Raw genomic sequence first — 19,716 nt, forward strand, 5'->3', positions numbered from 1 at the left:
GATAGAACTAAGAAAGGGAGGCCTTCTCCTCCGAAATGTACCAAATCGCCGCTTCGATGATCCTATATACGATTTGCAACTCCTGTTCATCTATGAAGCGTTAGCAATATACAGACTTGTGTACATGATTCATGCAAAGTGATCAACAAAGACATTGTCACTTACTCCTCGGAGCATAAATCATGACAAAATTCGGCGCCACCGGCATCTGCAGAAACCAGCCCTTTCTCGCAAGCGGATGCATCTGCCCCCATCCCTTGGCCAACACCTCCCCAATGTCATCCGGGTGCAAGCACATGTGCATGGAATGATCCGAGTCGTGGACATGAACAATCTCGCCCTGGCAATTCGTCCGCAGCGCGTGCTTCGCAAACAAGGCCAGCCCGTGCTTCTCCACGCACGACCTCTCGGTGCCGAACTTGAGGGGGCTCCCGTTGCCCAGCTTCACCATGGCCCTCCGCAGCGTGTGGTAGCTATTCCGGGCGCCGTGCTGGTCCAGCTGCCGCTGGGGAGCGATGCCCACCACCCGGGGCCGAGGGCCAGAGCGGTAGGGCAGGCTTTGCGAGCGCAGGGTGCCGGATGGCGAGGCGTGGTTGACGGCGAGGTGGGCGGGCGGCGTGAACGGGTCACGGAGAGCCCAGAGACGCCACCACGATATCTGCAGGTAGCCGTAGAAGGTGGGCGATGTGCCCCCGGGCCCGAGGCTGAGGAAGTTTTCGTAGTCGTTGTGGACGAGCACGAGGAGAGGGGTCAGGAGGATGAGCCATTCGGTGAGGGCCGATCCCAGGCAGTGGATTGAGATGAGGAGGGCGGCGGAGAGGGTGAAGATGCTGGAGCCGGTGAGGGTGACTGATATTGGCTTCTGGTGCAGTTGACACGATGGTGATGATGACTGTGGTGGTGGAGGAGGCGGAGGAGGGGGAGATGTTAGAGTTACGACGTCGTGCTCGGGAGTCAGAGTAGAGGTGGCTGACGCGATGGTGACGGACATGTTTGCTCAAGAGAGACAGGTTACGGATGTTTATTGTAGGGAACGCCTTGGCCCAACACTCTATACGGTCCCAGTAGACACAATGGACAAGACGAGATTCGGCGTGCTGATGCACCGAGGAGCTCTCGCGATTCCATCTCAAGACGGGGTTGTCCTTGAACCAGTCTTTTATGCCACACATGGCCTGGCAGCTCCCAAAAGCCACCGACCCAAACCTGACACATCTTTTGGTATCGGACGATTTAAATCCACGTTATTGCTCTCCGTGATAGGCCCTCTGCAGGAGGAGTTTCACAAGGCTGCCCCCGTGACTGTTAGTATGTAAATGGTTGTTGGCAGCTGCATCTAGTAATCCGTACATGAAGCCACCGGGCCACCGGGCTGCTTGCTCGATGCGAACATTGCCAGTTATGCGCTGCGCTAGGTCAAACGGTAGCGCCCTGTGAGTTCTCAGCCAGTTGAAAAGGGCTGTGTTGCGGTATCCGGCCAGCCATGGCGTTGGGCCGCCGATGCTGGTTGAATTTTGGGTTTCGGGCTCGTCGTGATTCGGGAGTCGAGACTCTTTGCAGCACTTGACATGTCGTCTCGTCTTGCTATGAGCGGGGACCGCCTTCGCCTTTATTGCGACGACCAGCCGCGGATAGAATTCAAGTGTCAACTGGTACCAGACACTACATATGCAGTGCGTTTGTATTCAACCAGACTCACGGACAACAGATATTTTGACGCCAGGGCGGTAAAACCATCACCGCAATTTCTCATGGTGGTCCATTGGGCATCAGCACACCATGCAACGCCTATGTATGCTCTGTACGGAGTAGACGAAATCTCTCTTTCCGCTTCACCAGATTCCACGCCATTGCAAGCAGGCGTTCTAGATCTTTTGGCAAGCATACGCACTTCAATGGCATCCCGTAATCGGACTCGAACGTGCAACCCGCCAAGCACGCTGTCGGTGTGCGTGTCACTGCGTGATGACGCGGTTGGACGAGGCATGGCTCGTCACCTCGTTGCTCGGCAACCGCATCTGATCCCCTGCCAACACGCATGGTCCAATCCACAGCCAACCTTTGCCTGGACTGAGACATCGTTTTGCGGTAGAAATTTCCCTTCGTGCTGCATGACTAAAAATTGTACATGACCATTTTCTTGCTGTTTTATCCCACGACTGGAACGCAACACACATGATAAAGTGGGAGCATTCCAGCACCAGCACGTGGATGATATATCCGCCCGCCTAAGTTTACCTTGCCGCATACCTTGCGCGCTCCCTATTGAGACACTTCACAGTAGGTTCGCTGCTCTCTCGTTTGTCTGATGGAATTTCTGTTTCTGTAAAAGGCATTAACAATGGATATGTAGTCGGTACGGCCGCCGCCCTCATGGGGCTGCTCTCCAACCCTCTCCGGTCCCGCGAACAGCGGCTGCCGCTCTACGAGAATCCACAATCACCGACTAAAGAACGTTACTCGGATGACGAATACGACTACTCAGATGACGAGTCTGACGGGTCATACCGCTCGGGGTCTTCATCGCCGTATAGTTCGAGGAATGTATCCGACTCGGCGCCCAGTGGCCTATTACTACTGCCGAAGCGGAAACTACTACAGCAGCCTCCCAAACATGGGTTCTCACGACTGTATCCCTATCGGCTACCGACAAAAGTGACCCGATGGGTGCTCATCGGCGGGATTGGCACAATTGTCCTCATGGTGCTCAGTCTTGTGCGTGCAAGTCAAGTTGAGAATTGGAAAGTGGCAAATGGACAAGTCAAGACGACGACACCGCCGCCGCCGTTGTGGGAGAGTTTTCCGTTTTTGGAGAGATATTACGGTGGGATCCGGACGTTGAAGCCGTTTAACGAGAGTGAACCGTCGTATCCAGTTACGAAAGAGCCCATGGTCTCGACGACTTTGGGAGACGAATCTGCTGCTGTCAAGACTGCTCGGGATGTGATTAACGAGGAGCTGCCCCCTAGCTTGTCGTGGGAGACGTATCCTACTGCGAAGAAGGAGTCTGGTATTCAGGAGTGTTTCATTGATGCTGCTGGAAAAGTACGCGTGCCTCCGTTGAGGTACTACAATGGCAGAACCCACGGCTTTCCCGAGCACGTATCGGGGTCCTATGAAGTTCTTAAGCTCCCTGACGACATTTGCTTTGAGCGGTATGGCCGGTATGGACCGTACGGCTTTGGGTATTCGCAACGAATGGGCGGTCTGAGTACCGGGGAGCACGGTGAGAGCGAGGGCTTTGATGCCGTGTGGGAAAAGACGCCACGCGTGGACTACCGATCTGTGGACTGGGCCGATGTACAGCGTCGATGCTACAATGCCAATGTTGGACGATACAAGGCTCTGCCGCCCATGACGCCTTCTTCTCATGGGTTCTATATCGGTCAGTCCAGCGCCGAGAGCATCTTGGCTCGTCGGTCCGAGGACAAGGACACCGTCAGAGACTCCAACACTACTCAAGAGGCCGAGCAGCCCACGGCCACCCCTGCCTTTTCCGAGAGCACCAAGGGCAGCGTCAGTACCGGAAGCACTGCCAGAACAGCAATTGTAGTTCGATGTTGGGACTCGTATCTCTTCCGCGAAGACGACGTTGCCAACATCCGGTCCATGATTACCGAGTTATCCATGGCGTCTGGCGGCAGATACGACGTCCATCTCCTTGTCCAGGTCAAAGAGGACGGCAAACACCCCATCTGGGCTGACCACGAAGCCTACCAGAAGCGGATCAACGAGACCATCCCCAAGGAATTCCAAGGCCTCGTCACCCTCTGGACGGAAACCCAAATGCTGGCTCTGTACCAGGGCATTTACGATCTGTGGACTCGCGGACCGGATCTGCCCGTCCACGGCGTCTACAGAGGCCTCTCTATGGCCATGCAACACTTTGCCTACTTGCACCCCGAATACGACTACTTTTGGCAGTGGGAAATGGATGTCCGGTATACGGGCCACTACTACGACTTTGTCACCAAGCTCGAGGAATGGGCCAAGGCGCAGCCTAGAAAGGGGCTCTGGGAACGCAACTCCCGCTTCTACTTCCCCAGCGTGCACGGCACCTGGGAGGACTTTTCACAAATGTCCCGCGTGCAGAGCGAAATGGGCACCGTCGGCGCTGACAATGTCTGGAAGAAGATGCCGGGTGAAAAGACGCCCGGCACGACGCCATCTATGGGCTCCCGGATGATCTGGGGACCCCTTCGACCAGCCGAGGAGCAGGACTGGTTTGAGACGGAAGCCGATCCCGTTGCACCGACCACGTACGAGGCGGACAAGTACAAATGGGGCGTCGGCGAAGAAGCAGATTACATCTCGTTGAACCCCATCTTTGATCCCGAGGGCACGACATGGGTTCTCAAGGACGACATCACGGGGTATAACCGCACACGACTGCTCCCGCCACGCCGCGCCGCCATGATCACCACGTCTCGCATGTCGCGGCGTCTGCTCATGAAGATGCACCGCATGACGGCGTTCAAGAAGCAGTTTGCGTTCCCAGAGATGTGGCCCGCCACCGTCGCCCTCCAGCACGGCTACAAGGCCGTTTACGCGCCGCACCCCATGTACGTCGATCGCAAGTGGCCCGTCGAGTACATGGCGCAGACGTACAATGGCGGCCGGGACGGTTCCAGCGGCGGCGCGAGAACCAGCGTCTTTGGCGAGCGCGAGCACAACCTCAAGGGGCTGAGCTGGTTCTACAACTCTGGCTTCGCGCCCAACCTGTACAAGAGATGGGTTGGCCTCAAGGTGAATAATGACGGCGGCGAGGAGTTTGAGAAGAACCAGGACGAGACCAAGGAGGGCTCGGGCGTGGGCAATATGCGTGGTGGTGAGGGGAGGATGTGCGTCCCGGCCATGTTGCTGCATCCTGTCAAGGATGTCGAGCTGCCGGTTGAGGCGCCGCCTGAGGAGGGTGATGAAGGTGTCGAGTCGGACCCGACGGCATGATTTGGGCATATCTGTTGTTTAATGTTGTGTGTTTTATTCTTCTGTTCTAGATGGACTGGTGTACAGGGCGCTGGGAATGACTTTTCTTTCTTTCATTAACAAACTGGGTCGTGCGGCCGGATCCCATGGGACGATTCTATGCCGTAGAAACATTTACGATGTGTATATCCGTATGTGCGGATGCAATAAAGCTGGCCTCGCTCGGGCATGGCTGTTTCTTAAGTGCGTTGATCAACTGAACTGAGAGATGTGTTCCATGACGTGTACTTTTTAACCGTGGTCACGAAAAAGGGTTCGTCTTCTGAGTGATTCATTGTGGATTTGACGTGAACGGACTTTTCGAGTTTTCTCCATTCATTATACGAGGAATAAAGACGCATCTATTACCGCCTGAATCTTACATCTTGGGCCCCTCACCCTAAACTAAGTCTTTTGCAATGCTCACCCTTGCCGTCATTCACGTGTTCCCAAGACCATTCCCGTTTACGCCAATATGCTGCTCGTGAAAATCAAATAACCGCGTTTTGACAACTGCCCCAAAGTTGAAGCAGCTGGGAAAGAAACCAGGCTGCTTTCTGCCGTGGTCAAGTGCTTGTCGCTTTTTATTCTCTGTGAATAGGATCGAATGAACAAATCAAGAATACCGCCCCATCCCCCTTTATACGACACGCTTGACCTCGAAGAAGCGGCGCAACCACCAGACCTGGAACAGAGACTCGCCGAGGACGACGCCAATGACAAACAGGTTCCACCACTTGACGCGGGCGTTGGTGCTCTCGGCAGTGTTGCGGTGGGTCCGCTCTCGCATGATAATGTACTGCTGTTCGTCCTTGACTTGGGCAAGGAGATCGGACAGTTTGCGGACTGCGGTTTGGCATCGTTAGCTTTGCTGTGGCCTAAATGGGGATGATCAGATAGTTGTATGGTAGTACCTTCGGCTTCAATAGGGTCAGATGGCATTTCGGATTCGCTGACATAGACGACACCGTGGACGTTGAAAGAAACCTCCTTGGTGTTTGCTCCCCAGTGCTGATTACCGAAGCAGTATGTGTATTTGCCGTCGGTGTGGGCAGTGAAGGAGTGGTCGCCGGTAGAGACACTCCTCTCGTTGACCTCGTAGCCACCGCTAGGGTTCAGTATCTGCAGGCAGCCAATGTTAGAGAGATCTAAAGTCCAAACAAAAAATGATGCTGATATCGCGTGGAAACAACCGCCCTTCCCGCTGTTTCGTATGCAGTGGTGCGGATAACGCTTTGGGGGTCGGGCAAGCTCATACCCAAAAGTCGACATCGAGATTGCCAGCGCTGCCAAATTCCCGATCACCAGTCTGGAAGGTGACGGTCATCTTGTCGTCGCGATGCAGGCTCTCGTGGAAGCACTCGATGCCGTGGGCAGGCAGCACAATGTTGTGTGCGCTAACGACTTGGAAGGCCACCGTCGCCACAGCGAACAGTGACCTCGCAGCCCAAGGCAGATGCATTTTGACGTCGTATAGTCGAAACGTTGAAATTGACAGCTATATCTCTGCGCTCGTCTGCCTGCGGGGCGTTGCAGTGATGGCGAAGCGAAGCAGGCAGAATATAATTATCGAAGCTGGGGAGCTAGTAGGTGCGCGAACGTGACACCTTTTCGCTGGCGATGGGGATAATCTAGATGGAGGTTGCTCCTGCTGTTCAGACAGGGGTTGGCCAGGAGCGAGAGATTGTACATGTACCCGCTACTTCTGGGCCATGGACTTTGGATGAAGCTTAGTACTGCGTCCCGAGGTTACTAGGTACATTGCTGCCACGGGAGGGTGATTAGGGATGAACAAAAGGTGGAACCCAGTCCTCGGGCTCTGAGTGGCTCGTTATTGTGGACAAAGATTCCAGGTACCCACCATTGGCTTGCACTGAGTTTGCTCGACTCAGGAGACTTCAGGAGACTGACTGCTGGGAGACGAAGCCTTGATTAGCCTCGGAAGCCTCCACGGATTAACGTTTCCCGAACTTTACGAGGCAGGCACCATTTGCCCTCAGGGCAGCAGAGACTTGTACAGTATTTACGCACAGTGAAGGGTTAGCGCAAATGAGTATTTTTAATCATGAGCTCTGGACTTCCATGCTGCGTACCAGATGACTTCGCACTCGTTCAGTGTGGAGAAATGGTTCATTTCACTGTATGCCCCGTTATTTTTGCACCGTAAACACGTGCTAGGAGTTCTCAGTTGAAGACAGGCAGAGCCGCGGGTTCTGTGGCAGTCAACGGAGTAGTAGTTGTAGTTGTCAAGGGGCATGTAGCGACCAGACAGGGTCCGACAGGAAGCCACAGTTAGCAAGTTCGGGCCCTTTAGGGCTGTGCACAGCCCTGAGAAGAATTATTCAATGTTCAATGTCCGGTACAAGTGTCCGGCGGTGGGGAGTTGTGGCAGCCCCTGGCGAAACTGCCCAGGTGCCTAAAGTATGCTACTTAAGTACTTAGTAGGTATAAGTACTCAATACCTAGATCTTCTAAGTTCAATGGCTCGATAGCACGAGCACAAAGCCAGATGGGCCGTCAACTAACAAACGGACGGTAAATCGGGGCAAGATAAGGCCAAGTACCTCAGTAAGTACTAGTATCTTGACATCTTAGGTAATATGGCGCAAGAAGATCCTAGAGTTGAGGACATGATACGTACCAGGCACGCCGTACTCGGATACTCGCGCTGGACCTTGACTTCATCAGCGTGCGCCCACTTGGACCACTTGACCCGTGCCTCTGCACCAAGCCCGAGCCCCAAGGTCTCAAGGCACCGCCGCTCCTCTGCCTCTCCCTCTGCCTCTCCCTGCCTCTTCACCGACCTGGCCAAAAAAATATCCTGCCCACGAGAACTCTCCTTTTCCTATCCACTCCTGCACGCCCACTCTTCAAACCATCCCGCGATCCATCGACCAAGGAGTAAGTCGTCTCTGCCCGCGCCCTCGATTCATCCCGTCGTGCCCGTCATGACCGTTACCTTGTGCACCCGAGCCCAACAGGAATGAATGCCTTGGGCTTTTTCCTCACTGTCGCCGTCGCCGTCGCCTTGCACGGCATCTCCGTCGTCGAGGCTCAAGTCACTCACTCAGCCCGAGTCGGTGCCGCACAGTGTGTGAACCCACCCACTTGACCACTCGTTGAAATGCGGCAGCCTATCCCTGGACATGTGTCCTCTGTCTGCGCACGAGTATATCAAGTCGCACCCCCAAGACTCACTTGTTGACTTGCCGACGAGCCACAAGTCGGTCAATTTCCACCCGGTCCTGCATCGACCTTAATTCTCGTCATTGCATCATTTTCTGCCTCCTTTTGTCCTCCCGCCCGCCGACCTTCAGCCCACTACGAGAAAAAAAAACCCCTCCTGGCTGGCTGGCTTACTTACGCGTGGCAATTAGGACACATAGATATCTCTCGCTCGGTCGCTCGGTCGATCTCTTTTTCTCTTTTTCCTACATCCACAGCCACCACCGCTACACATAATACGACTAGTCGCCCTCATCGCCCCAAGTCGCAATCATGGGTCTCACCTTTTCTAAGCTTTTCGACAAGTTGTGGGGGAAGAAGGAGATGAGAATTCTGATGGTTGGTCTCGATGCCGCCGGTAAAACCACCATTCTGTACAAGCTTAAGCTTGGCGAAATCGTCACCACCATTCCTACCATTGGTAAGATTCCCCCGACCGCTCTTGGGCCCGTCTTGTCAATTTCTCTCCTCCGCTGCTCTTGCCTTCCCGCATCCCGCAAGAGGTCCTCCCCACACTGCCATACTAATTCCCCTCCCCCTTTTCCAGGTTTCAACGTCGAGACTGTCGAGTACAAGAACATCCAGTTTACCGTGTGGGACGTCGGTGGCCAGGACAAGATTCGTCCTCTATGGAGACATTACTTCCAGAACACTCAGGGTATTATCTTCGTCGTCGACAGCAACGATCGTGACCGTGTTGTCGAGGCCCGTGAGGAACTCCAGCGCATGCTCAACGAGGATGAGCTGCGAGACGCCATCCTGCTGGTCTTTGCCAACAAGCAGGATCTTCCTGTAAGCCACCCTTATCCTGCTCTGATGCGTGCTCGCGTCGCATGACAATTCCGCTAACCAACTCGCCTTAGAATGCCATGAATGCTGCCGAGATCACTGACAAACTCGGCCTCCACAGCCTGAGGCAACGCGCCTGGGTACGTCCACAATGCCACCTCGAGCTCGTCATCAGGTCACTAATCTTGGCGTCCAACAGTATATCCAGTCCACTTGTGCCACGTCTGGTGACGGTCTGTACGAGGGTCTTGAGTGGCTCGCCACCACCCTCCGTAAGGCCGGCCACCAGTAGACATCACCTGCGAGAAGCCTTTGATCAACCCCCGCCTTCTCATTCGTACCCCCTCAAATCACGTACTCTCTGCAATACCGGACTTCGTTATAGTGAGGCTTCGGCTGTAATTTGAAAAGCTATCGATCAACCAATCGAATCAAAATTTAGTCTTTTATTCATCCTTCGTCCCTGTCCGACTTTGACCGTTGTCTTTTTTTAGGTGTTGTCGTGAGGCACATATTCATGTTGGGCCTTCCAAATGCGGTTCTTTGAAAGGGCCTCTGCTACAATGGCCATGGGTGTTTGGTAGAATACATCTTGCATGAACCATGAGGACAAGAGCAAACAGCCGGGCTTACGGAGTCATGCTGTTAGCTGGATCAAGGTTCTTGGCAGCATACACGATGAATATTGAGGGCTTTGGATGTACTCGGTGGATAGGGGGAAATCGGCATGGAGGAAGGGCATTTGTGCAAGGCAGAGACCGTGGTTTACGCTGTTATGTTTTAGTCCTGGTTTGACTTACTCTTTGTCTCTCGTCATCTTGTCTCTTCATTGCGCTAGATTAGCGGCGTTAGGTTCGTTGCACAGGCCTCCCGGCTGGGAAAGGATTCGTAGCGGAGTGACAGAAGGATGAATTGGGGGATGAACGGAGAAAGGGAGGTTTTTCTAAAAAAATTGGTTCTCGATGTTATTTTAAACTTGTGGCTCATTTTTTTCCTATGGGAATCGGTCTGTCTTCTGTGGCTCTTGTGTGCTTTGACTCTCCGCTTCCTGGCATGGGTTCCTGTTCGGCGGGATGGTTGGAAAGGTATGGCAGACAGAGGATGAGTGAGAACAGAGCGAATGGGGCAGATACATTGGAGAATGGAAAGTCTTTCATGTTCAAAGCATAGTGCTCATAATTTCTAGGGAAGTGCTTCAATTCATGAATTAGATCTATTGTAGGTGTGTGGGTGTGTGTGCTTGGTATGAAACACGCGGGAGTCAAACAACTGAGAGGAGTAAATATAAATACAGGTAGCACGGGCTATAGACAACTCTCCAAATCAGCTATTCTAAAATACAAAATCCGAGACTCCATGCTCCCAGTGAAATAGACGTACATTACGTTACAATACATTTCATTATACCGCAATCTCGAAAGTATTAACCACTTCCAAACCCATACCATCCTGCTTAATCTTCACCTCGGCAGCTTGCCCCATCTTCAACTGCCCACGGATAATCTTATCAGCCAGCCCGTTGCCAATCTCGTTTGTGATGAGCCTATTCAAAGGTCTCGCACCAAACTTGGGTTCGTAACCGCGTTCGGCGAGCCAGTCCTTGACTGTATCCGGGACAGTGAGCTTGATTCGCTTGTCATCCAGACGCTGCTGCAGCTCCTTGAGACGAATGTCGACAATATCCCTTATGGCGGACTGCGCAAGGCGTTTGAAGATGATGAAGGAGTCGATGCGGTTGAGGAATTCGGGTGGGTATGCCTGAGCCACGACGTCCATAACGGCTTTACGAACGGACGGGTCCATTTCCCCGTCGGGACTCTCCTTGTACGGGTGGAGTTGGTTCTGCCCGACGAGGATATCGGCCCCAAGATTGGACGTCAGCACAATGATCGTGTTTTTGAAATCAACCTTGTGGCCCTGCGCGTCGGTAAGATACCCCTCGTCGAGGACCTGGAGTAGCAGCGCGGATATGTCGCGGTGCGCCTTTTCAAACTCGTCAAATAGTAGTACGGCGTAGGGCTTGCGACGCACAGCCTCGGTCAGCTGGCCGGCGTCTTCGTAGCCTACGTAGCCAGAGGGCGCGCCGATGAGACGCGATATGGTGTGTTTTTCTTGAAACTCGGACATGTCGAAGCGGACGACTGCGGATTCCGTGGAGAACAGGAAGCCGGCGAGCTTTTTGCACAGTTCTGTCTTGCCGACACCCGTGGGGCCGAGGAAGAAGAAGGATGCGAGAGGCTTGTTCTCGCCGCTGAGGCCAGCGCGTTGGAGGCGGACTGCGTCGGAGACGGCCTTGATGGCGTCGTCTTGGCCCTTGACGGCTTCGCGCAGCGTGTCTTCCATGTGTACTAGCTTCTCGATGTGGCCGGAAGTGAGCTTTGATACGGGGATGCCGGTGATCCGGGAGACGACGTTGGCGATGTCGTCTGATGTGACAGAGTCGTGGATCAGAGCATCCTCGGACTGCGATTGCTGGCTCTCCTCGTCCGAGGGGAGTTTCTGTTCGAGAGTTGGTATGACGCCAAATCGGAGCTCGGAGGCGCGAGCAAAGTTGCCCTCACGCTGCGCTTGTTCCAGATCAAACCTAGCCTTGTCGAGATCTTCCTGGATCACTTTGACGGATTCGATCTCGCTGCGTTCCTTTTCCCAACGAGCGTTGAGTTGGGCTATTTCATCTTGGTACTCTTTTAGATCTTTTTCCAGCTTCTCTCTGCGTTCCTGGCTCGCAACATCCTTTTCTTTGCGTAAACTTTCGAGCTCAATCTGAATGGTCATGATCTTGTGGTCAAGTCGCATGATGTCTTCGGGTTTCGATTCATGCTGCAGTTTCAAGTGACTGGCTGCTTCGTCCATCAAATCAATTGCTTTGTCCGGCAGAAAACGATCCGTGACGTATCGATTGGATAAGGTTGCTGCCGCGACTAGAGCCCCATCAGTGATACGGACGCCGTGGTGTACTTCATATTTGTCCTTGATACCACGGAGGATGCTGATGGTATCCTCAACCGAGGGTTCGCTGACAATGATGGGCTGAAACCTGCGAGCCAGAGCTACATCCTTTTCAATCTGTCGATATTCGTTGAGCGTTGTGGCGCCGCAGCACTGTAGCTCGCCTCGAGCCAAGGCAGGCTTCAACAAGTTGGAGGCGTCGATTGAGCCTTCGGCCTTACCTAGGCCAAGCAAAGTGTGTAGCTCATCAATGAAAAGAATAACTTGTCCTTCTGCTTTTTGAACTTCGTCAAGGACCTTTTTCAATCGCTCTTCAAAGTCGCCTCTGAATTTGGCACCGGCTATCAGGGAGCCCAGATCCAAAGTGATGACTCGCTTGTTCTTTATACTTTCTGGCACGTCGCCCCGAATGATCCGAAGCGCAAGGCCTTCCAGAATAGCAGTCTTCCCTGTCCCGGCATTTCCAATCAAGACAGGATTGTTCTTGGTTCGTCTGGACAATATTTGAATCGTTCGTTGGATCTCAGCATCTCGTCCAATGACCGGATCAAGTTTGCCGTCTTTGGCCCGAGCCGTGAGATCGATGCCAAACTGTTCCAGTGCCGGTTTTTCCTCTTCACCCCCCATATTCATACGATGTGTTCCTCCCGGGGGGTGAGGCCGTCCGTTTGCGTAGCATCGTGTAGCGGTTGTTGGGAGAAACCGTAGGGGTGTTGCGCAAGCTCTACGGGTTGCCGCCAGTCGCAAGACTGGTCTTGAAGATCGAGCCGTGGCACCAACTACTCGCTGGGCCGAAGCTATTAATTGGCGTCTGGCTTGCATAGTAAATGCAAGTATAATATTACTGCCGTCCTAGTACAATCCCAGTGAACATTCGTGCATTGGATGAATGTGTAGGTGTGACATACATTCGACCTAGAGCTCAGACTTGGAAAATATACCTGGAAACCTTGGGCCCCAGAAGCTCCCTCCCCCAGTTCTGAGATCTTCAAGGCGGCACCACCAGCTTCTCGTAAGTTCTGGCTCTGAACTGCTAATAACTGGGGCGCCCGGGACGACCTGCAACGGTGCCGTCACCGCCTATCTTATCATCACGTGCTTCCAGCCCCATGTCCACAAGTTGAGCGGGAAAAGTTGGGCAAGGCGGGCTGCCGTAAGCGGTTAGCGCCTGAGGGTTCACATTTTGCCTCCCACAAATTCGCTAGCGGCGTTCACAAAGAATTCCAACATTTTGGGCGAGCATCACCAAACGTGTCTTCCTTTCCTCTCCACAGCCCAACAAGACACAACCCGAGAGTCACCATGTCGGCGAAGCCCACGACCAAGAAGTTCGGGAAGTCGACCCGGGAGGTTCCCGCTCCCTCGGCCAAGGCCCAGAAGTGGTATCCTGCCGATGATGAGAACGAGGCCAAGCAGGTGAGTTTCATGGTGATGATGTTGATATCGGTGATGTGATGCGACAAGACAAATTTCATGGTGGCCTCTGTCCGGGCGAAGCACAAATTATGGAACGATGGACAAGCGCGCGATGGCGACAACGGCAACCCGAGCATATGACAATGGCAACATATTGTTGATGACCAACAAACAACCACCTTCGTGTTTATAATCGGGATGACTCCATGAGCAAAGCAATGAGATGACTTCGAGAACGTCCAAGTGCAATACCCCATTGCAGGGAAGGCAACTATCGATATTGTACAATTGGACAACCACCCAGTGCAGAGGGCCACCATGAGAGTTATATGCGCACACGTAACTCGATATCGTAATACAAGATGGCTAACCAAGCATATCAAAATCTCCAGGTCCGCAAGGCAATCCGTTCTTGGGCTCCCCGCAAGTCCCTCCAGCCCGGTACCGTCCTGATTCTCCTCGCCGGTCGTTTCCGTGGCAAGCGCGTCATCCTTCTGAAGGCCCTCGACCAGGGTGTCCTTCTTGTTACTGGCCCCTTCAAGATCAACGGTGTTCCTCTGCGACGAGTCAACTCCCGATACGTCATCGCCACCTCCCAGAAGGTCGATGTCTCTGGCCTTGACGCCAAGAAGGTTGAGGAGATTGCTCAGCCCAAGTACTTTACTGCGGAGAAGGCCAAGGACAAGGCTAGTGAGGAGGCTTTCTTCAAGCAGGGAGAGAAGGCTCAGGTATGTTGTTTTCGAAAACCCTCACATTCGAATATTGTCCACGAGAGACAGTATTCGGTGTGGAGGTGACAGTTGGAGCAACGACACGGGAAACTAATGGATCCCTTGCAGAAGAAGCAGATCAACAGCAGCCGTGCTGCCGACCAGAAGGCCGTCGACAAGCCCCTGATTGGCAACATCAAGAAGGTCGACATGCTCGCCAGCTACCTCGCCAGCTCCTTCAGCTTGCGAAAGGGTGACAAGCCCCACGAGATGGCCTGGTAAACCCGGCAACAACTAATTTTGTCTTTTTGAAAACCAAAAAAGGATGAGAATTTGTTGCTGAGTTTACGAGTTGCACAATCGAACGAGGGGTTTGGAAGTTGGGGCGTGTGTGGTGGAAGAGCTGGCGCGGTGTGGTACCGAAGGAACGGGTCGTTTTTAACGGCGCGGCAACGGGTTGTAGAAACGGGAAACGGGTTCTCCGAACACATAGGGCTGGTTTGGCCAATTGCATTTGGAAGTTGACAGGCATCGGTCACACCTTGGCGTCTGTAATCAGGTTTTACAGTCAAAAAAACAAACGAGCATAAATGAAGAGTTCTACCAGGGCAGTCTGGTGAGCCGTGATGATGATCCATAACACTAAATCCAAGGAATCCATGAACCTCAGTCCCCGCTGGCAATGATGTGGAATTGACGAGTGATATGATCCATACAACTGATCCGGATGTACACGAATATGCAAACTGTCGCAATGGAAGAAACCCTGATGACAGGTCTCGACTTTTGCAATTAACATGTTTTATTTATTTTTTTTCATTCCAATTTGACATTCTAATTTACAATGTAGTTTTCATGATTCAACCTGCCTCGACTCCCCCTGCTATCTGGCGTCAATTACAAATCCCTGTCAACCCAACTCTGGATAATACCAACAAGACTAGGATCGTAGTGCTTGATGGAAACCTTGCCAGAAGACTCATCCAAGGTTGTATTGGCCTGAACAAACACCTTGCGAGGTTGCTTGTTATCAAGAACAACATTGCGGATCTTGGTGCCCCAGAATTCCAGGTCGACCTTGGTCATCTCATTATAGAACTTGGTACCGGCCTCGACATCGGCGGTAGACTTGTAAACGTGAAGCTTTTGCAGGTAATCAGCAACGGCTTTGCGGCCCGCTGTGAGAATCTTGGATCGATCCAGCCGGATGGTCAGATCAGACAGGTCGTCCTTGGTATAATTCAGCTTGCAGAAATCATCGCCAGCATCGAGGAAGCACTTCAGGATAGAGAAACGAGCTTGACTGTGAGCCTGACCCCATTTCTGGCTCTTTGGGTCCCACAGTTCCGTAGCTGCAAGACCAGCTCGGGCCATGGAAAGATACGACGCATACAAGACATCACCAGCTTCACCGTCCATATCCAGGCTGCCATCCCCGAAACCAAATATTTTCAGAACAGGGAACTCGCAGCTAAGGTGCATGGCAACCAGCTCGGCTCGACATTCTTCATATGAGGCGGCTACGCTGCCAAAAACGGAGCCCCAGGTCTGACCAGGCTTATACCAAGTCGTGATTGGCTTTTGGGTAACTGGGCTGATAGGGGGGTTCTCCTTGTCAAAGTTGAATACTCCAGGTGCTGTTTCCTGGAGGAGTTTACCACAGCCGTGGCCTTAAAGGGCAGATTAGTCAAATTGAAGCTTTTCTTCGTGGGTATAGTTCTTTGAATAACTTACCGGTCAATTCGTGGAGACCGACCTGGACCTCAAAGGAAGCGTCACGATACTTTTGATAGACCTCCAAGTCCTCATCACGGATAAAAGGGATCTTCTCATTTGGCGCCTTGGCACTCAAGACGTTACCCAATGAGACATTCTTGAAACCTTCAGTCTGTCGAATATCGTCATAATTGGGGATATTAATGCCAGCAGGAATACCAGACCCAGCAAAGGTCATGACCTCCAATGACGTAAAGTCGGGAGATAGGAATTTGTCCTTTTCAAAGTCCTTGTTCCAAGGGAGGAGAGGGATGAGAGTGGGAGCAGCAGCGACAAGTTCTCCAAAGGCACGGGTGCGCTCTAGGTTGACCATGGATGCAAAGCCCTCCCACTCACCACGTACTCCGGCAGGGTCGCGGTAAGTCTCAACAAAGCCAATATTGCACTCCACCATGGGACCCTTGTCCTTGATCCAGTTTCTCTGGGCATCTTTGTAGGCTTCAAGGGATCCGCTTTCAAAGGACTTGTTGTAGTTAATGTGCATCCGTTTCTCAGTATCGTTATCGGCATTGTCTGCTGCCTGTTTGATGTAGGCAGCAATGTTCTTCATCTCCTTGGCATAGTCGCCGTAGATGAGTCTGATGGTCTTGCCCTTCAAAGCACCATCGTCAACCGTGAACTGGGTGTCTTTACCAATATCTCCACCTTCAGCAGGAACGCTAGTGACCACGGAGGCAATGAGGATATCGAATGAGCCGTCGGCATTCTTACGCAGTCTGTTGTTCTCGGGCAGCAACCCCTTCTTCTCCATCCACGCGGAAACGCTCTCGATCTCATCCTTGGTAATGGTGGGAGAATCTGGATAATATGTAGTCATGTGGCCTGCATCGATGAACCCGAGATGAAGCAAGCCGGACTTGTCATGGCTGAAGATGCCACCATTGGTCGCCTCATAAAACTTGGCCGCCTCGGGAGAAGTAGCAGCAAGGGCAGCAACAGTTTTATCGCTGCATCGGGGAAGGAACTTGGAATCGCCAAAGCTTTTATAATTTCCATTGTTGCCGAGAAACATAGCAGCATACTCCAAGAAGCTGGTAAGTTCGGCGTCGTCAACACCAGCCTTCTTGGCCAGAGCATCCCAATTGCCATTGCAACTCTTATGCAAGGTCAGGATGAGATCATATATGGGCTCAGACTCTGGAGAGATTTGCCGAAGGACAATTCTGGTTCCAGCAAAGCAGGCTCTATGTAGGGTCATGGGAGTCAGAGCGAGTTGGCGCGGTTGAGAGCAACGTCGTTGGGGATTCACACATACTTGCTAATAAAATGAGCATAGCGCTTCTGCTTATCATTCAAGGCCTCAAAATGTTGCTCGATCTCCAGTCTGACCACTGACGGAGGCTGGTCGGCGAGGAAATGCTTGAGGTCCGCGGAAGCCATGGCGGAGAAGGGCGATGACGACAATCCCGAGCAACGAGGAGCCACGCAACGGAGAGGAGGTCGTAGACAAGATACGGAGGCTCTTAAACCGACTGGTCTCGCAGATGACAGCCTTCGAAGGACCAAGGACAATGTGAGGGACATGAAGAAGTCGGAGACGACAGACGTACGTAGCGCGACACCAGTTGACCTTATAGAGAACAGGTACGTACAGTAGCTTCCCTCCCGAGGTCAAAAGTTCCTCTTCTCGACAGAGGCGGTTGTTTGCTGGCTCGCAATTGGGCTACGCAGTACAGGTTGAGGACAGCGTCGGCCTGCTATTGGCGATTGGTGGTGCAAAATTGCTGAATTGGCTCAAGTGCTTTCTTGCTGCGCCAAAAGTGCCTGGGTGGCTCCTTCTCGTGGCACATCACGACCGGGCTACGGCCCTCTGATAGGCTCCCACCAGCTAAACAGCCACTAAAGGCGGGGGAGGCGCAGGCAACATTGGAGTCTCGCCCTTCGTCCTTGACTCCTTTCACAGCCAGCAGGCAGGGCGCAGGAGAGAGAAGATCATGGAAGCGTGAAATATCTGTTTCTGACATAATTCGGAAGTAATGAAAAGAGGCAAGTCATATCATTGTTTTATTCTCAAGGAGAGTGCTCTGGGCTGTCTGCGTGTAGTACGGAGTGTTTGAATTGCTACACGGCCCCGCTACCGTTAGTGGCCAAATATCAGGCAAGAAAGAATTGCATTCACTCCTGCCTCATCCTCCAACGTACATGGACGGCTCTCACACCCCGCCGCGGGGTTGGACTAGAACCGTCGACAATGGCATGAACATGGCTGTACCGGCTAACTTTTTATAAATTCCTGAAAAAAAGTCGCCTTAGGCATTTGGCGGCAACTTGTTTCTTCCCTACAACGATGGCATCCCAAATCAGAAGACCATTATCCAAATATCAGCTTTACGCAATCAATCTTTTGACGTGCCGCTATTAGGCACACCGGGGTTCATTGAACGGATTATGTAAGTACGTTCTACCTGCATGCAAGTGCCAGGGCCGCAGGTTTTTTTCCTACTTTCATAAACATTGGTACCAAGGTCCATCATGTTGAATCAGTTTGACGACGAGGTCACATTATCATCAAATTGTTTGTTTGACAGAACCCATGCGGGACATGTATATGGTTTGTTTGCCATACCGCCTGGCTGACCAAACACAATAGGAATCACTCGGTACCGCAGCTTTGGTCCTGAATAACAACTTTAGAACGCAATGACGAGCGCTTGAGGATTGTCAACAACAGGCATCCAAACAATCCTATCCAAACTCTTGGGCCAGGCATGGGACAATCAACGCAACGACAGACTATGCCTCTCGGACACTCGCTACCACAAAGGCAGTGTTTAGGATCCAGGTTGCACATCATTGCTTGTGCTTGTGTACTTTCCACAAAAAAACACTGTCGACGTTCCACCTCCTTTTCCTTAGATAAGCGAAAGCATGGCGCAGTTTCAGCAACTACATTGCAACCATGACTATTTCAGTCGTTATCAAACCGACACAAGCTAGGCAGCGGCTCTTCCCGCTCTCTGTCTTCAACCTCGAGTTCGCGGGCACGAACTACGCACATATGGGTAGGTACATATACCCGCAAGCTCACGTCAGTACAATTCGTCATGCGCTGCTACTGCAGTGTACTACCGTTCTAGCATGTTCGGAGTAGTGCCACTCTTCCGTTCATGACCCCAGCATCAACCCCCACGCACATGAGTTCCCGCGGTCAATGTTGAAATGTTGGGGTTCTAAGACTTCCCCCCACGGCCCCACGGCAATGTGTCGGCGTTTGCAGGGTACAATCGGTTACCGATGGCAAATGTCAAAATCGCGCAGAGACCGCCCATGACTCCTGTATCCCAAAGTTGGTATTGAGATTCTTCTCATTATACCAGGCATGGTTATTCTTCGTGCCGCTACTGTTGTCAACAGAAACAACCCGAGACCACAAAGAGCCAGCCAGTTCGATTGTTCTATGGCAGCGTCATGTGGATTGGGCAGAGTTGTAGACGTGGTCCGCCTATTGTCCGCCCATCATGAGGCGTCCGGTCAATAGCCGATGCACGAACTTGTCCCAGAGTTGCCAAACTCAGTACTCGCCGGCGGGGGTGTGAAGCCTGCGAGATCGATTGCGCCACGTTTCTTTTGGAGACACACCACACCATTTCTCTTGCTGCTTGTCATGCAAGACGCCGTCACTAGCAACTTGACAGCACCTTGTTCAGATTACAAGGCAATAGATTGCGAGAAGGATGTTAAGGCCAATCTCTCGCTGGTGTCCCGCAAGCAGCAGAATGCAAGTTTCAGGGTTCAAGGGTCGTCAGCAATACTATTTTGCTCGTGCATCACAACACCTACCATGGCCAACGACCCTGACAAAAGGTGCTGGCTGGGGTTCTGGGCAAGAAACTGAGGTCAGCTGCCACGTACCGGAAGCGCTTCCGGTGTTGCGGGTCCCAATTCC

At 52.6% G+C, this 19,716-nt stretch overlaps 7 protein-coding genes across 7 annotated transcripts; 3 read left to right on the forward strand and 4 right to left on the reverse strand.

Annotated features, from left to right (window-relative positions):
• Positions 1–7: 7 nt before the first annotated feature.
• G6M90_00g100130 (uncharacterized protein) lies at positions 8–991 on the reverse strand (the record flags this gene model as incomplete). The annotated part of the gene is made up of 2 exons (XM_014690850.1): positions 8–90; positions 166–991. The coding sequence occupies 2 exons, from the start codon at positions 989–991 to the stop codon at positions 8–10; spliced, it is 909 nt and encodes a 302-aa protein (XP_014546336.1).
• A 1,382-nt stretch (positions 992–2,373) lies between these two features.
• On the forward strand, positions 2,374–4,947 carry G6M90_00g100140 (uncharacterized protein; the record flags this gene model as incomplete). Its single annotated transcript, XM_014690849.1, has 1 exon — positions 2,374–4,947. One exon carries the CDS (start codon positions 2,374–2,376, stop codon positions 4,945–4,947), a length of 2,574 nt encoding a protein of 857 aa, XP_014546335.1.
• Positions 4,948–5,605: 658 nt separating this feature from the next.
• Positions 5,606–6,427, reverse strand: EMP24 (Endosomal protein P24B; the record flags this gene model as incomplete). The annotated part of the gene is made up of 3 exons (XM_014690848.1): positions 5,606–5,811; positions 5,880–6,087; positions 6,224–6,427. 3 exons carry the CDS (start codon positions 6,425–6,427, stop codon positions 5,606–5,608), a joined length of 618 nt encoding a protein of 205 aa, XP_014546334.1.
• A 2,036-nt stretch (positions 6,428–8,463) lies between these two features.
• On the forward strand, positions 8,464–9,271 carry ARF (ADP-ribosylation factor; the record flags this gene model as incomplete). The annotated part of the gene is made up of 4 exons (XM_014690847.1): positions 8,464–8,611; positions 8,738–8,982; positions 9,054–9,119; positions 9,179–9,271. The coding sequence occupies 4 exons, from the start codon at positions 8,464–8,466 to the stop codon at positions 9,269–9,271; spliced, it is 552 nt and encodes a 183-aa protein (XP_014546333.1).
• Positions 9,272–10,380: 1,109 nt separating this feature from the next.
• hsp78 (Heat shock protein 78) lies at positions 10,381–12,555 on the reverse strand (the record flags this gene model as incomplete). Its single annotated transcript, XM_014690846.2, has 1 exon — positions 10,381–12,555. One exon carries the CDS (start codon positions 12,553–12,555, stop codon positions 10,381–10,383), a length of 2,175 nt encoding a protein of 724 aa, XP_014546332.2.
• A 675-nt stretch (positions 12,556–13,230) lies between these two features.
• On the forward strand, positions 13,231–14,336 carry RPL6B (60S ribosomal protein eL6; the record flags this gene model as incomplete). Its single annotated transcript, XM_014690845.1, has 3 exons — positions 13,231–13,344; positions 13,737–14,072; positions 14,184–14,336. The coding sequence occupies 3 exons, from the start codon at positions 13,231–13,233 to the stop codon at positions 14,334–14,336; spliced, it is 603 nt and encodes a 200-aa protein (XP_014546331.1).
• A 615-nt stretch (positions 14,337–14,951) lies between these two features.
• On the reverse strand, positions 14,952–17,210 carry G6M90_00g100190 (uncharacterized protein; the record flags this gene model as incomplete). The annotated part of the gene is made up of 3 exons (XM_014690844.1): positions 14,952–15,724; positions 15,789–17,014; positions 17,086–17,210. The coding sequence occupies 3 exons, from the start codon at positions 17,208–17,210 to the stop codon at positions 14,952–14,954; spliced, it is 2,124 nt and encodes a 707-aa protein (XP_014546330.1).
• Positions 17,211–19,716: the final 2,506 nt, after the last annotated feature.

The sequence above is a fragment of the Metarhizium brunneum genome, chromosome 6, assembly GCF_013426205.1.
Source record: "Metarhizium brunneum chromosome 6, complete sequence".
NCBI classification, from domain to species: Eukaryota; Fungi; Ascomycota; class Sordariomycetes; order Hypocreales; family Clavicipitaceae; genus Metarhizium; species Metarhizium brunneum.